Source organism: Nannospalax galili, unplaced genomic scaffold (assembly GCF_000622305.1).
Source record: "Nannospalax galili isolate Female #2095 unplaced genomic scaffold, S.galili_v1.0 scaffold571, whole genome shotgun sequence".
Classification (NCBI taxonomy): domain Eukaryota; kingdom Metazoa; phylum Chordata; class Mammalia; order Rodentia; family Spalacidae; genus Nannospalax; species Nannospalax galili.
Window position 1 is genome coordinate 755091 of NW_008330297.1, and position 16936 is coordinate 772026.

At 39.9% G+C, this 16936-nt stretch overlaps 1 protein-coding gene across 1 annotated transcript in view; it reads right to left on the reverse strand.

The window, feature by feature from the left end:
* Sec24b (SEC24 homolog B, COPII coat complex component) overlaps positions 1-16936 on the reverse strand; it is an 80023-nt gene that overhangs the window by 43399 nt on the left and 19688 nt on the right. The window contains exons 3-5 of the mRNA XM_008843761.3: positions 15443-16177; positions 10141-10311; positions 696-797 (exon numbers count right to left, since the gene is read on the reverse strand). Of these exons, the coding sequence (XP_008841983.1) occupies positions 696-797; positions 10141-10311; positions 15443-16177 (1008 nt within the window). The remainder of the gene's footprint in view (positions 1-695; positions 798-10140; positions 10312-15442; positions 16178-16936) is intronic.

The following is a 16936-nucleotide window of genomic DNA, read 5'->3' on the forward strand; positions in this document are numbered from 1 at the left end:
ATTATTTTTTGGTGTGTTTTTGATTTTTTAAGATAGGGTCTCCCTGTTAACTCCAGTTGGCCTGGAACTCGCTAGACCAAGCTCTCCTTGTAACCTTTCTATAAATTTGAATCTCTAAATCCTATACGTTTGAAATCATGTTAAAATAAAACATTTCTGAAAGATATATTAGCGGTATTTCACGGCTTTGAGTAAGGAAAGTTTCTTCCTCCCTGGCATCTCTTATCTTTATATCCTCAAATCATATAGAAAGATTACAATATTCAAAAGACACATACAGAATACCAACTTTTGGTTAGACAAATTGTAGCAAATCTTACCATCAATTGTATACAATAAAATCTAAAAACAACAAATGAATAAAGATAACAGGATGTCCTATTTCTCCTCCACATTAAAAGTTCCATATGGCGCATTCGGATCAGTCTACATGCAAAGCAGACATTATTCCTAAAGGGCATTACAGCGCTCAGCCAAGAACTGCAGTCAGAACTCATTCCCTTGCAGACATGGGAGGGCAGGAACGTCAAAAGGAAGAAAAGCCCTCTTCCACCATGTGACCCAACCTCTGTAACCCAATTCAACAGAGTTCATTATGCTAAATCTTCAAAGACATTTTTTAAGACTAACGCTATAGATACAAAAGTAAACTTGAATAGGCAAAGATCAAAAACTAGTGTAAAGCTAAAGCAGACCTGCTTCCTCATCCTCCTCCTCTTCCTCATCATCGGAAGTTGATGACAAGGGAGTCGGTGTGGAGCTAGCTTGATTATTAACATAGTCACCATACTGCATGCCTGTAAAGTGGAAAGCACAAACACGAGAGTCAAACCAACAGAAAAGGCAAGAAATAAAACTTTGACATTACATTAAAAGTGAGAAAGAACTCTGACATTCCAAAGAACATCCCAGCATGCATATTAAGATCAGCAGCTTATTATCAAAACTAGAACCATTAGAAAAATCTATGCAAAGCAGTTTAGTAAAAGCAATTTTAATTTCAACTAATTGAAGAAAGTACATGTATGCTAATTTGGAACCTGTAGTGGTATTCTCAGAAAACATTTTCAAGCTCTAAACATTTATCTTCTTCGACCTTTGGACTGCTGTGGCATACTTCCTTTGAGAATGTGCTTTCTTGGTGAGCAGTGATCATTCTACTGAACTGAATTTGTACAGCATACAAAACACAACCAAATCCTAGGTACCTTCTGTCACTAATGCCACCCTGACGGCAGCTCAGGTTCCATAAAGGAAAAGAACGAAAGCTGAAGAACTGTTCCCAGCACAGTTCTCTGCTCAGAAGAGATATTGTGGTCTTCACGTATGACAAAGATTTCATGACAAGCTCAGTCACATCCATGTCATGCTACAGCCTGCACTTGAGTGTGAAATAAGACTGACCCTCTTTTGAAGTACACTGACAGAAGGCAGATCCTGTGGAAAACACATACATCTGGTACTGACTGGGAACTATACAAGATTTCCCTGAAAAAGGTGATTGAATATTTTTAATATTTAATCTGGTAAAGTCAAAATGTAAAAAATTAACATCCGCAAAATTTTAAAGAAGGAAAAAAAGATTAATCTTACTTGAAAATGAAAACACTTTATTAAGTAAGAGTAAATATGAGTATAAGGAAAATCTTACAGCCATATTTCGTAAACAAAGACCTCAGAGACCAAGCTGGGATTTCTAAGAACACACCACAACACTGGAAGAATACCAAGGCCTTGTCAGATCACATACTCCACCTCACATGCTACTAAGTAAGCTTAAATTTAGACAAAAGCAAAGTTAGATGAGTGAAGCTTAGCTCATCACTAAGCCTGAAAGCGACAGAAACTCTGTTAGCTTTGCTGATGTTTTCGTTTTCTTTTTCCTGTTGGTCTCATTCTATAGCCCAGGCTGGCCTTGAACTCATGACTCTCCTCTTGTCTTAGCTCCTTATGTTCTGAGATTATAGGTGTGAGTTATCACACCTTGCTGACTCAAACGTTTTTTAATATAGATAAAATAGTGTTAGCGTGAATATATCTAAGAAAGTAAAATAGATTCAGGCATTACAAGAAACAAATTGATACCTTCCAGATTCAAACTGGCATGATCCACTAACAGCCTAGTTAAAACGAAAATTTCACTAGCATTAAACATTAAGTTAAATATACAAAGAAGTTTATGATCAAACAAACCAACAGTAGAAAGTTGTTCCAAAAGAAATTCTTCAATTTAAGGACTTATTTTAAAATGACACACGTCTTCCACATGCTATTAGCCGTGTACTTCAAAAGGCCCACACACATGCACGTGAAGATGGCAGAAGAGAGAGAGGAGATTCTGTTTGTTGCTTTGAAGAGAGGCTAATAAAGACAAAAATCAGAAGAGAATCCACTCTTCAGGGCTGAATGGATGTGATCATTATTGACAATAATCAAAGGAGCCAAAATACTCAGCAAGTTTAGATACATATTACACAATACGTATTTCCCTCTCCTCCAGATTTACTAATACACGTATTTCAATTATTAGAAAACCATCCAGTGCCTGAGAGAAAACAAGATGAACCATACAGTAATAAAAATTCCCACAGCAATTATTTAACACACCAAAACAAGCTCATGAATAAAAGAGCGTTATTTACTGTAGATTTTTTACTGTGATTGTCCATGTACTGTTAACAAAATGTCACACACCCTTCTCCAACCATGACTTTTTTTTTGTCTTTTTGAGACAGGGTCTCCCTGTAGCCCCTGCTGGCCTAGAACTTGCTATGTAGACCAGGCTGACCTTGAACTCACAGAGATCCGCCTGCCTCTGCCTGTGATCGATGTGTGCTTATTTCCTAAGTTTTTTCCAGCTTTTGCTTCATCTTCCCTATAAAATGTGAGATATGGGGCTGCAGACATGGCTCAGTGGTTAAGAACATTGGCTGTTCTTGCAGAAGACCCAGGTTCGAATCCCAACACCCACATAGCGGCTAACAACTGTCCCTAATTCCAGTTCCAGGGGCTCCAACAGTCTCTTCTGTTCTCCATGGGCACTGCAAGACATGGGTGCACTTACGTACATGCAGGCAATACATGCATACACATAAAAACAAAAAAAATAAATAAAAATATTTTTCAAAAAAGATGAACTAGGAAAGCTGCTATAGGAAAGCTGAAGAGAAACTCAAAGCTTGAACTCTTTCCAGTTTTTCCAAACTGCAAATAAATCATAGTTTACCAATTTCTGTTCCCTTATTTCTTTTGCAATACAGGGAAATTAAAGCCATGGGCTTGAGAGTCAAGTTTCACACCCCTCCCCAAAAGAAGAAAAACAAGAAAACATAGAAGCCATCACTCTCCACACTCCCAAGGGCCTGGGGTATGGATTGGTCATGGAGCACTTGCCCCAGCTGCACAAAGCTCTGGGTTTAAAGGTCGTGAGGGTAAAGTGAGACCAAAAAGCATATTCTAATTCCATTCCTTATTATTGCAGGCCTTCTCCAGGAAAGCACATTCTTGGGGTGGCTTGATAAAAGGAGTCTTCACTGTTCCCTAGATACAGCTATGCCAGAAAGAAATCAAACTGGTCTGAAGAGAAAAATCCCACGGAAAAGGTTAAATTTTGTTTTGTTTTGCTTTTTTTTTTTAATTCAATGAGTTAAACTTTTGAGCAACTTTTATCTTTCTAAGCTAGTCTTCAAACAGTAGACACATTAGAAGGCTTTTCAAGAGTTCTCACAAAATAACAGCTTTATAGGAATCAATCTTCAGATACGAATTTCCTAAATACTCTTTGGTAAACTTGTCCACCTAAAAAGTGCATATACTAACAGTGGCACATTTCACACTTCATAAAGGGCAGAGGAACCTTTACTTACCTAAATCTTACTAGGAAATACTGCCCTGAAGTATAGAAAAGTCTCTCTACAGCTAAAAAGAAAGCTTCTTCATGATTCCTTTCTTAAGTGATTTTAGAGAGATGCCTCAGTTACAGGGGAAGCAAGCTAGAACGAGGACTGGCTCTCACTGCTTAGGCTTCATTCAGAAACATAAAGTGTGCCGTGGTAGGAATAAGGGTAAGTAGACTAATTCCACTTTTATTCAGACCACAATCACTACAGTCAAAAAACTCTCCATTCTCAAAGGGTCCTATGAGAACAAAGCAAAAGACAGTAAGAAATACAGCACAGCAGGGAGACAACATAAAAACCGGGGCTGGAGGGGCAGGGAGCTCAAATAAGGCTTAGCCACGTACTAGCTGTGGTCCTTCAGAAGTACTAACCTCTCTATTTTTCACTTCATCTGTAAGATGAAGTCATTACTACTTCAAATGGTTGTTGAAAGGGTTAAATAAGTCATGTATGTCAAGTACTTAGATCTATGGTACCTGATAAATATATGAAATACTATATTACTGAACCTAAACATTTTTTGTGTATTTAAAATGATTATCTAGTTACTCTTAACACTCACCGTTAGAGAAAGCATTAGAAAAACCAACAACCAACCAAACAAAACAAACACCCAGATTTCCATCAATCTGACCAGTGTTCTTTTCTTCATTTTTCCAGGCAGGGGATCATGTAGCCCCAGCCAGCTTCAAGCGTGTTGGGTGGTTGTGGCATCCTGACCTTCTGGTCTTCCTGCCTCTTCCCTGTTGCTTGCCTTTTCTTTCACCCTTCTGCCCCCATCCCCTTCCCTTCCTCTCCCGCTTTCTTGCCTCCTTCAGATAAGGCAGTGTCTGGCTATGTAGTTCACACGCTCTGTACCCTCTGGAGCACTGGGATTAGAAGATGGCACCACCACATCAGGTTTAGTAATACCAGTTCTTTTTAAAAAAACAAACTGAGTATTTTCTAGGGCTGAGAGGTTTTTTTTTTTGTTGTTGTTGTTGTTTTCCACAATACACTGGATAAAATTCATGGATTAAGGGGCTGGAGAGATGGTTCAGTGGTTAAGAGCACTGGCGGCTCTTGCAGAGGACCCAGGTTCAGTTCCCAGCACCCACATGGTGGCTAACAACCATCCTAACTCCAGTTCCAGGGGATCTGACACCCTCTTCTGACCTCCAAGGGCAGTGCACGACATGGGTGCACTTACATACATGCAGGCAATGCACTCATACACATAAAATAAAAATAAATAAAAATTCATGAACTAAAAATCCTAAATGGGGGTTGAAGAGATGCTAGACTGCTTGCTGTGCACGCATGAGGGACAGAGTTCAGATCCCCAGAACCCACGTAAGAAGACGGACAAGCACTTAGCAATCCCGGCACTCAGGGAGGCAGAGATGGGATCCTGGGGCATGCTGGCTAGCTAGACTGGTGAGAACTGACGAACCCCAGGTTTACCAAGGCCCTGCCTCAGTAAACAAAGTGGAGAGTGACTGAGGAAGACAGCTGATGTTAACTTCTGGCCTCCACACTTGTGTGTACACACGTGTGCGCCCCCCCAGAAATGAGCAGCATACATATATGCCACCACACACACACACATGCAAAAACAAATCCTACCTGGCTTGGGAGCATATAGGAAATGGTAAAGTCCTTGCTTGGCATTCCCAGGGCCCTGGGTTTGATCTCTAGCAAACACACACACACACACACACACACACACACACACACACACACACACGAAACCTTGCATAATTTCTCTCAGTTAATGACAGATGTACAATAAACTGTATTATGGTTTATAAATTTTTAATTCTTTTGATACTCTTCTCACAAAAAGCAAAAAAACTTAGAAGTAAATTTATAGCATTTGCAGTATGATTTGAGATTGATTTTTACCAATTAAGGTTATACAGAGATAGTATCCATAAAATATATCATTGATTTTTTTTACATTTTATTTTTAATATTATTGAATTATTTTTATTTTGTTTATGAGTATATTGCCTGCATGTATGTAAGTGTACCTGTGTCATACAATGCCCTTGGAGGTCAGAAGAGGGCATCAGATTCCCCTGGAACTGGAGTTACAGATGGTTGTTAGCCATCATGTGGGCACTGGGAACTGAACCTGAGTCCTCTGTAAGAGTAACCACTGCTCTTAACTACTGAGCCATCTCTCCAGCCCACAGTTTGATATTTTAAAAATTACATTTATTTGATTATTTACTACATGCTGAACGTGCTTGCATGTTGGTGAGAGCACACTTGGTGGTCAGAGAACAACGTGCAGGAGCTAGTTCCTTCCACCATGTGGGACCAGTGATCAAACACGTTATCAGGCTTAGCAGCAAGTATCTTTACCCACTGGACCATATGACCAGGCCCCATCAGATTCTTAAAAATACACTGGGGCTGGGCGTGGTGGTGCACACCTTTAATCCCAGCACTCGGGAGGCAGAGGCAGGCAGATCTCTGTGAGTTCAAGGCCGGCCTGGTCTACATAGTGAGTTCCAGGACAGCTGGGGCTACAGGGAGACCCTGTCTCAAAAAAGACAAAAAACAAAAAACAAAAAACACTGGAAGAATATCCACACTATTCTGAACTGCTGATGCAGTGAAAGGAGCACTGGATTCGGATACAGGAGATCAATGGTCCATCTTAGAGCAAGTCTGTATTGTATGTCTTTAGGTCAGACATATCTAACTCTCTAAATTACAGTTTCCTAATTTATGAAAAGAAGATGAGACATGAGGTGCCTGTTTCATGTGACAAGCAAGTGAGATAACAAAAGCTAAAGAGTACTTGAGTAGCCTGCTCCATGAACATAGTGATAGTTCAACCATCTACCACATGACAGTTTCTGACAAGTGACTTAGGACTGTATTTTATTTATGTGTAGGAGTGCTTTGCCTGCATGTACATAGGTGCACCATGTGCATGCCTGGTGCTGGTGGAGGCCAGAAGAGGACATCAGATCCCCTGGAACTGGAGTTATGGACAGTTGTTAGCTGCCATGAGGGTGCTGGGAACAAAACTTGGGTCCTCTGCAAGAGCAGTCAGTGCTCCTAACTGCTAAGCCACCTCTCCAGCCCTGTGACTTAGAATTTCTAAAAAAGATAATATCAAGGCTGGGTGTGGTGGTACACACATTTAGTTCCAGCACTTGGGAGGCAAAGATAGGTGGATCTCTGTGAATTCAAGGTCAGCCTGACCTACATAGCGAGTTCCAGGCCAGCCAATAATATCACTTTAGTAGAAAAATCCCAATACCATTCTCATCCATTCCCTGTAAACAAACTTTGTCATCAATTCTATGCATGTAGTAGGAGAGGCCATTCACCTCTCAAAGATGTATTTCCAATAAAAATGTACTTTATACTCAACACTAAAATTCATTACAGTTCTGAATAATTATTAATAATAATTTAACTCAAAAGAAAAAATGTTTTGGAGGGCTCCCCCATTTGGATTTGATCAAAATACCTTACATGCATGTATGAAATTCTCAATAAATTTTTTGTTAAAAAAAACAAAAAAAAAGAAAAAATGAGAATATTGGAAATTTATGGTCAAGATAATAATATTTTAAATTTCTTTTCGTTAATATTTGTGAGTATATGTACTACACTGATATGTTCAAGGAAGGACTATGCCTCCAGGAGAAAAAAAAGTAAACTTTCTAAATGTTAAAGGGTTTATTTGGGTATTTTAAAAATGAATAAACACAGGTTATCATTTCAGTGGACACATATAAAAGAATAATGTAATCTATCTTTGTTGAAAAAAGCATATTATAGCTGGGCGTGGTGGTGCATGCCTTGCCTTTAATCCCAGCACTCTGAAGGCAGAGCCAGGCGGATCTCTGTGAGTTCAAGGCCAGCCTGGTCTCCATTAGTGAATCCAGGCCAGCTGTGGCTACAGGGAGACCCTATCTCAAAAAGACCAAAAAAAAAAAAAAAGCAATACTCACTATGTAGACCTGGCCTTGAACTCAGAGCTCCACCTGCCTCTGCCTCCCAAGTGCTGAGTCTAAAGACGTGTGCCACCACACTTGGCCCACAACTCTTAAAATTTTTACCAAAAAAGTTTTAGCTTTCCATCTGAAGTGTTCCAGCTGTTATATAGTTTCTCAGCTGTTTTTTAGGGAATAGTTAAAGAAAACACTGAAGTTTTGCTTCTAAAACCAGTAAGGAATGCTCACCTTTAGGAGAACAGCTAAGCAAGGACACCTTGGCAGCTGGAAGGTACAAATGCTAATCTGTTTAAGTACAGTTGCTGGTGCTTGCCAGAGAATCAAAGTCTCACTATGTAGCCCTGGCTAGCCTAGAACTTGCTATGCAGACCAGAATGACCTGGAACTCAGAGATCTGCTGCCCCTGCTGGGATTAAAGGCCTGAGCCACCATACCTGGGTCCCACAGACTGGAGAACCCCTGTACACCTGGGTCCTTTATACAAAATGGTATGGTGTGCAGATGCGCCTACATACTTTAAATCCTCTCTAGATTACATACAGCATCTAATGCAAAGGAAGTACTGTGTAAATGCCTGTTCTGCTGTATCGTACATGTTCAGTGCTTTCTAGATATTTTCAATCCATGTTTGATTAAATCTACAGACACACAACTTAAGGAACTGGATGGCTGCAGTCATCAAAGGAGACCCACAGCACACCCTATACAGATGGTACACAGCCCAACGCCCAGGAACTTCATTAATGCCGACCACAATGTGCACAAGCATTCGCAGTAGCCTTGACTCACATAAACAGTTAGGTTGTAGACTCTTAATCTGTCCAAAGGCAAAAAGAAGTCTACTACTTAAAAAGGGACAAAAAAGGCTACAAATTCACTTATCTCCAGTATTGTACTTTGTCACTCAAGCAAGTAGCTGAGGTAAATCACAAGTTTGTGCACAGCTCACAGCAACAAAAACCAGCTCTATTTTACAGAAAGAATATAAGATAAAAAAGTCTGAATCAGAATGCTTTTGCTCTGCTACCTATTTAACCTGTAGTGTTGAGAAAATTATTTCAACTCTATGTATCTAACTTTTTCCATGTGCAAATTAGGGATAATATCTGTGCCATGTGTTTAATACAGGGATTAATGAGACAATAAAACAAAGAATTCTGAGTATCCTAAGTGCTCAATAAGTGGTACCCCCTTTTTCTAAAAATCTACCAGTTTTAAAAAGGGAAGAAACACTGTATTTGCTCAGTAGCAAACTGCTGTGTAAAATGACACTACTGCCAGTGCAAGGGTTCGATATCTAAATATGATTAACAAGAAAATGTGGCAGGAGGAAAAAAATGAGCAGAGGGAAGACGGGTTCAGAGACGCAAGACATGGAAGAAACGGAAGACAGCGTCCAGTTTTCTCTTCTCTTGAGAAAACATTCCCACCCATCATTCACCTTGAAAGCAAATGCTTATGTGGACTGATTCTACTGCCCCTACCTCCATGGGCTTTTGGGAAGTGGTGAATACTTTTGGTGTTTCAGTGTGCAATCTTATCAATTGACAGAAAGGCTGCTGTTAATCATATAAACACTGGGCAGAGGTAAGCCGTCATCCTAAGAATGTATATACGATGCTTTCTCCTTTTCTGAGATTCCAAATGTACTAGAAGAGATCTTCATATTCAAGGTTAGGAGTTGTCATACATAGTGAGCACAGTCCTTAAAATATTATAACAGTTGCTCTGGAAATACAAACTTTGATCAGATGAACAATACAGTTTATTAATCTGAAACATAAGTACTTTGGCCGTGTAGAAAGTAACCAAGGAAACTTCTGAAAGAAAGGACAATGTGCAGAAACAAGAGCAAAACAACATATTTTGCCACTTGCTACTTATTTAAGAATATTAACTGTCAATGATGCAAGTATGAGTATGAGCTTCATTATGACCATTCTCATTCCCCAAACTGCATCATTACTAACAATAATGATAAGCACAGAAACCAAACAAGACAAAGAATTCACTTGGTCACTTTATTCTTAAGAAATTTCTGTAATAATATTCAAAAGGCTGGCAACTTAACATCTTGTGATAGAAGACAGGATTAGTAAGTATCTAATTAAAAATAGAAATTGTAAGTTAACATAAAAGTAAACTGTCAAGCTTGAATTGAGATTATAAATTACTTTTTTTCATGTTTTCAGTTAATTATGGTTATATAGTTTAATTTTTTCAAACCAGCTACTGAGATATGTGCCTAAGTATAAAACCACCACCAGCCTCTCACATACCTTGGTGTTGTATCCGCTCTAAGGGCTGTGAAGCTGAAACCACAGGTTCAGCTGCGTGCTTTGTGGCAGGAGGCATTCTTGTTGAGGCTCCTGACAAAACAGTGGATGTCACTGAGCTGGACTTGGGGGGTTGGACATTTTGCATAACAGGACAAGACAGAGAGTCTGCAACTGAAGACAAGAAACCATTTCATCTACAACAAACTCAAGACATTAAAATAAGTTTACTAACAAAATACAATTGACGTTTTCTAGAAACTTCAGTGTCATCACATTGATCTGGTCTATCTAGAAAGAAGGTAGTCCAAAGAAATAATTCCCCCCAAGGGGGAAAAACTATTTCAGTGATTTAATAAAAAACTAAAACAATGGTGTAATATTTTTAATGACAACTTTCACTGAAACACCTAAAAGATTTCATTACCTTCTCAGACAAAATAAGCTGCAGTATTTCTTTAGGAACTCATGACCACTATTAGTTATTGTACTATATAATGGTGACCAAGGTAAGATGAACAGGCTACTTGAGTAGACAGTGTGGTCTCTGAAGTATATAAATGAGCACACATCTCATTTTGCTTTCTCTATGTTTTTGCTAAAACATCACATCTATTTTCTCACAGTGGAGGAGGATGACACCAAGATCAAGGTGCCATCGGTGTTTCTCCATGAGGTATTTGTAATTTCCCAGTGACTTCGTATGGTCTCCGTATAAGAATGCCAGTCAGGCCAGAGTGGTGGCCAACACCTTTAATTCCAGCACTCGGGAGGCAGAGGCACGAGATCTCTGTGAGTTCAAGACCAGCCTGGTCTACATAGAGAGTTCCAGAACAGCTGGGACTACAGGGAGACCTTGTCTCAAAAAAAAAAAAAAAAAAAAAAGAATGTCATACCAGATGTAGACTCACCCTAATACTTTAATTGCCTCTTTAAAGACCCTATCTCCAAAGCAGTTCCATTCTGGGCACTGGGACTTCATTAGAACGGGACATTTGGGTTGAAACACAAGAATGTGGAGGGGGAACAATTCAGATTTCAGCATTGACTAAATCCCTCCTTACCTAACAATGTAAAAATGGGGGGCAGGGATTAAAAGTCTCTAAGCCACTGCTGATATATTCCCTTTCCTGTATCCCTGTCTTGAGCGCATGGTCTTTCTCCCATCCTTTGAGATTCCCCCATTCTCTTTTATCCTGTATCTCATGTAATGGTTGAAATTACTAAATAAAAGACTGCTGGGTTTTTTTGTAAAGGCAAACAGATGTAATAAATCAAGTAATATATACTGATCACTGCTAATTTTAGCTGAATATTATGCATTTATATTATACAATTTTTATTTTGCTGAGCATATCAGTATCAGTATCAGTGTGTGTAACTGCACATGCTAATAAAAATACAAATGAAATGAGACAGGTCAGGGAGAGGAGATGGAAGGCAGTCAGAGCGGCAGAATTGCTTCATCACTTTTAGTAAGAACACTGCCATTGTGGCAGACTGAAAGCCTTGTCATCTTCGTAAGCATGTCTGAGGTACAGATGTGCAAGTTTCCCTAGGGCAGAATTTCTTACTGTGTGTACCACAGCTTGTGTGAGTAGAAGTGTGAGAATGAGGCCTTTGGCCAAGAGAAAAATTAGTCCCCAGTACCTCAAATCACTATTGCATTTTCCTCTTGCTTGTGGTCTTTTATATATTAATTTCTATGTGTGTTTATATAGCCTAGAAAAATACTACAATTTCTTTTACTCCCACTTGCCAGTTTGTCTTTTCATTTTACACTGTCTTTCAATGATTAAAAGGTTTTTTTTTTTTTTTTTTAGAAATTAGTTTTTTGTTCTTATCCCTCATGGGGATTGTGTGTTGTCTTTATGAAATCTGACTAGTCCAAGGCTCTGGAACTAGTCTGTATTTCCTCTGAAGGACTTTAGAATTTGGGGGTTTTTGCATTTAAATGTTTATTTCACTCACAATTTACTTCACACATAGAGAACTCATTCTTCAGATTACAGCTAAAATAGTACTTCAGAGAAAATCTTCCCTACACTTCATGACTAACAAACCAAATACATCTAACATGAGCTCTCTAAGGGCCATAAATCTCCACGTTGTGACATTTAAATAACAATTTTAAGCCAGGTGCCGGTGGCACATGCCTTTATTTATAGTACTTGAGAGCAGAGGCAGAGGCAGGTGGATCTCTGTGAATTTAAGGCCGGCCTGGTCTACATATAGAATTCCAGGACAGTGAGGGCTACATAGTGAGACCCTGTATCAAAACAAAAAACAATAAATTTTACATTCATCTTTATGTTTACTTTCCCAAGTAAACTGAAAACTCTAAGAATCATGTCTTTTTTTTATTATTAATTGCTTTGTGGTATGGCATATTTTTGTGTTTTTATTTAAAATTTATATGAGCATCATAAAGAGATTAACGTATCTTAAGTATGTTTTGTTAGCCAGGGTCACAACACTTGTAAAGTTCCTCCATTTTATTTGACTGTTAACAATTCCTGAAACTACAGTGATTTGGTTTCTAGAACTAAACTAACTCGCTTTTCAGGTTTGATGGGCCCCAAGCTAACACTGAAATCCTGTATTTTTACTCACTATTTTATCTCCTGTGCTGGAGAGCTTTAGTATCACCTGACACACCTGGGTTGAGGAAGCCTCAACTGAAGAATTGCCTCCATTGGACTGGCCTATGGTCCTGTCTGTGGGGTATTTTCTTGATTTTTGAGTGATGTGGGAGAGCCCAGCCCACTATGGGTTGGTGCCATCCCTGGGCAGGTTGTTCTGTATCATATAAGAAAGTAGGCTGAGTACAGGCCAGGGGAGCAAGCCAGTAAGCAGCATTCCTCCATGGCCTGTACTTTAGCTCCTGCCTCCAGGTTCCTGCCCTGAGTTCCTACCTTGGGCTCCTTGATGAACTGTGACTCAAGAGATGTAAACTAAATAAGTTCTTTCCTCCCCAAGTTGGTATTGGTCAGAGTGATTTGTCACAGCAGTCAAAGTCAAACTAGAACACCACCCCACACTAGAACAATCCCTGGCACATGGAGTTGGCTTTCTATACTTAGTGGGTGGTGAGAGACCTACCAACACTAAGGACCAGAGCAGTGCGCCAACCAAAAAAGAATTTGCTTTTCACAGAAAGAGCTTGACAGAATTACAACAACATAGAAAACTGTCACTATACAAAAGAAATTACTGAACTTCTGTTTAGCTTATGGGCTTAAAAGAATATTATAAAAGTAAAGCCTGTCTTAAGTAATTAATGCATAGGATTCTCTTTGGAACTAGGAGATAAATTCTACCTCTCATCCACCTTGTTCAAGCCAAAAATGTCACCTTTTAGTCTATTTTCTTTTTCGAACATATCAACAAATCTGTCATCCACTACTACTGTTTTTATAATATTCTATCAATACCATGATTCAAGAAATAGTCAAAATAATTTACTTTAATCAGAATAATTTTTGGTAAAAAATACTTTGCTAATTTTTTAATGTGTATATGTGTGAGTGTATATTCACGTAGGTATATGTCTGAGTGTGTGTGTGTATGTGGCGGGGGGTGCGGAGGCCAACCTCGGGTAGTGTTCCTTGGGTACTGTCCACTTTGATTTTGAAGACAGAGTCCTTCATTGTCCTGGAGCTTGCAGAGCAGACTGGGCTGGCTCGTCAGTGAGCCCCATGGACCCACTGTCTCCACAACCCAGCAAGAGAGTTACAAGTGTGAAACTACAAGTGTGGACCATCAGCTTGGCTTTTTTTTAAACCTGGCTTCTGGGGAATCAAACTCAGGTTCTCACGCTAGTACTGTAAGAATTTTACTGAGAAATTCTCAGTCTGATGTCTTGATAATTTTTTGAAAGCATTTGTTTTTTAAAACAGAGATACCAAAACTTTAAAGGAATGTACAGTTTTGGTATTTGTCTGTCAAAAATGATTATCTTCAGATCTGAAAGTCACACATTCAAACAACTTTACCTTAAACTTTAAAAAAAAGTTCTGGGTGCTGGGCTTGGTGGTGCATGAGGCAGAGACAAGCGATCTCTGTGAGATCAAGTGAGATCAAGGTCAGCCTGGTCTATATGGTGAGTTCTAGGTCTGCAGGGTGTACAGGGAGACCCTGTCTCAAAAAGACCCCCCCAAAAAAAAAGGCCTCTGGGAGCTGGAGAGATGGCTCAGCAGTTAAGGCCACTGGCATCAATGGCTGCTCCTGCAGAGGGCCTTGGTTCCCAGCATCTACATGGCAGATAACAACCCTCCACAAGTCCAATTTCACAGGATTTGGTGTCCTCTTCTGGCTTCCACAGGCATTGCATAACACATACACAAAATAAGTTAACAACTAACCACAGAACACTCAGGCATATTTGGAGTAGACTTTTTAAATTCCTAATGCTGAATTCAATGTATTAGCATGCTTTCCAAAATTAAAAGGCAAAAGAGATGGTGTTTAAGGTCTCTTTTTTCCACATTTTGAATATGAATTTACCAATCGGCATTATCTATCAGCACACAGTTATTTGTGTAATTCAAATGTACAGTTCAGTTCTGATATTAAAGGTATGATTTAAAACTTGAAATATTCTAGCTTCCCAGGAAGGACACCTTCCCACATCATTTTTGGCATATGTATGTGGACAATGTAATCTAAAAACAGTATTCCAAAAACTGCCACAGCTTTAGCAACCACCACTCTTTACCTATGTCTGCATTCAGTTATACATTTAACTACACATTGTAAGAAAGGCTAAATACCAGGGAGTTCTTCGTGTATCTTACTTCTCCATCCCCAATTCTTCATCCTTCATTCACTAATTTGAAAACGAGAAAGCAGCTTTATGTGTAGGAAGCACAGCTTAAGAAGCCAGTGTAATGTTTCCGACCAGCAACTTTTCTATAAAAGACGGTCTATCGCAGGAAAAATAACTGCCTAAGTTGGGCGGGTGAGAAAAGAAAGTAGCAGCCAGCAAGGCCTATCAGCAAAATAGACTCTTTCATTTGCCTCAATCAAATTTACATCAACAACCATCGCAGAGGTTTAAGACACCAATGAACTCTGGCTGAAATCTCAATCAAGGCATGGAACCAGGTTCCTCAGGCAGAAGACTGAGTAGCTAAATTATGAATGGGTGTCAGTGAAGAGTTCAGGAGGACAGAGAAAAATACCACAAAAATTTAAGCAATACATTGCAACAGTGAGTTAATTTAATTTTCCTACCAGGAAATGTCATCTTTAACCTGACTGGAAATGCTATGACTTTCATCATGTTTCGATGCACTCAGCTTACCAGTATTTGTTGTGTTGTTGTTCACGATAGGCAGGGATCCCATTTGGTTTCGGATGAGACTGTCTTGGGTTGGAAGGCCTGGAGCTGACCATGATAGAGTATTGTATCCTGAAAGACTTTGATGCTGGTGGTGCTGCTGGGAAGGTGGAGGTGGAAGTGGTGAAGGATGGCTAACAGCTGTATTTTGGCCAGAAAATGAATCTTTAACTGGCCTGACTGTTGGAGCATTCTGTGAGGTAAACATTTGCCCATATGGGTCACCAGCAGGCAGAGAAGGATATGAAACATTAGGATACACAGCATTAGAAACAGTTGACATAGCGTAATGAGCACAGGTAGAGGGAAATCCCTGAGAAGCAACAGAAGATGTGACAGAGTACATTGATGGACTATTGTAGTGATTCACAAAAGAGGAATACGGCTGGGAGGCACTCGTATGCAAATGAGATGCTGATGATGCAGCACCATGGAGAGATCCTGGCGTGGACCCCATCATATGAGGGGCAGGAGGACCTCTGCCATACATCTGTGCTCCTGGTTGGTTTGCTGTGCTGGGAGTCACCACATTTTGTGTTGGTGCTGCATATGGACCAGAGTAGTAATTATCACACTGGGTATCCAATGGCAACGAGGTCATTTTTCCAGGTCCTTGAGAGTAATGCCCTGAGGGGGCCATATAGTTTTGATGATGCAATCCATACCCAGATGGAACCTGCATTTGACTCTGTGCGGGACCTGAAAAAGAAAAGCAAACATTTACAGGGTTGAATAAAGAAATGATTTGTAAACAATTTCTACCTAAATGCTTAAAAGAAAAACATGGTCATGGGCCCACTGTGGTAGCTAGAGTTCAAAACGATCCCTAATGGTCCCCACCTCTTGCTATTCTGACCCGTGTTGTTCTTCCTCACAAGGTACCAGGACTGGTCTATGCAATCAACAACACAGCAAAACGTAGTGCTGATATACCACTCCCCAGGTTAGCCCTCTGGTGTGTTCCTTTTCTCAGACCACTCAGTCTTGAAAAACTACGCTGCCAAGTTGTGAAGGCAAGGGAGAAAGTCATGTGCTAAGACCTGGACACTCTGGCTAACAGCCAAAGAGAAACTGAGGACTGCCAACAAACACATGTTTGTAGCATCCTTCAAATTCAGTGAATAGAGTCTTGAGATACTGACAGCTCAACCAATATGATCTCAGGAGACCCTGATTCAGAAGTGCACAGATGAGCTGCACCCAGGTCAAGATTCCTTAAGAAGCTAGGAGTCAAAAGCTTGTTTTAAGTTGCCATGTTTTGGGACTTTGCTTTGCATCAAGACAACTAATTTACCCAGAATGAAAGGCGTTCAGCCCAGTGTGATGGTGCATGCCTAAAATCTCAGCACTTGGGCTCTGGCCAAGAGGATAGCAGCGAGTTCGAGGCCAGCTTGGTCTGTGTAACAAGTTCCAGGCTAGTCATGGATATATTTCAAAACCCTGTCTCAAAGGGAAGAG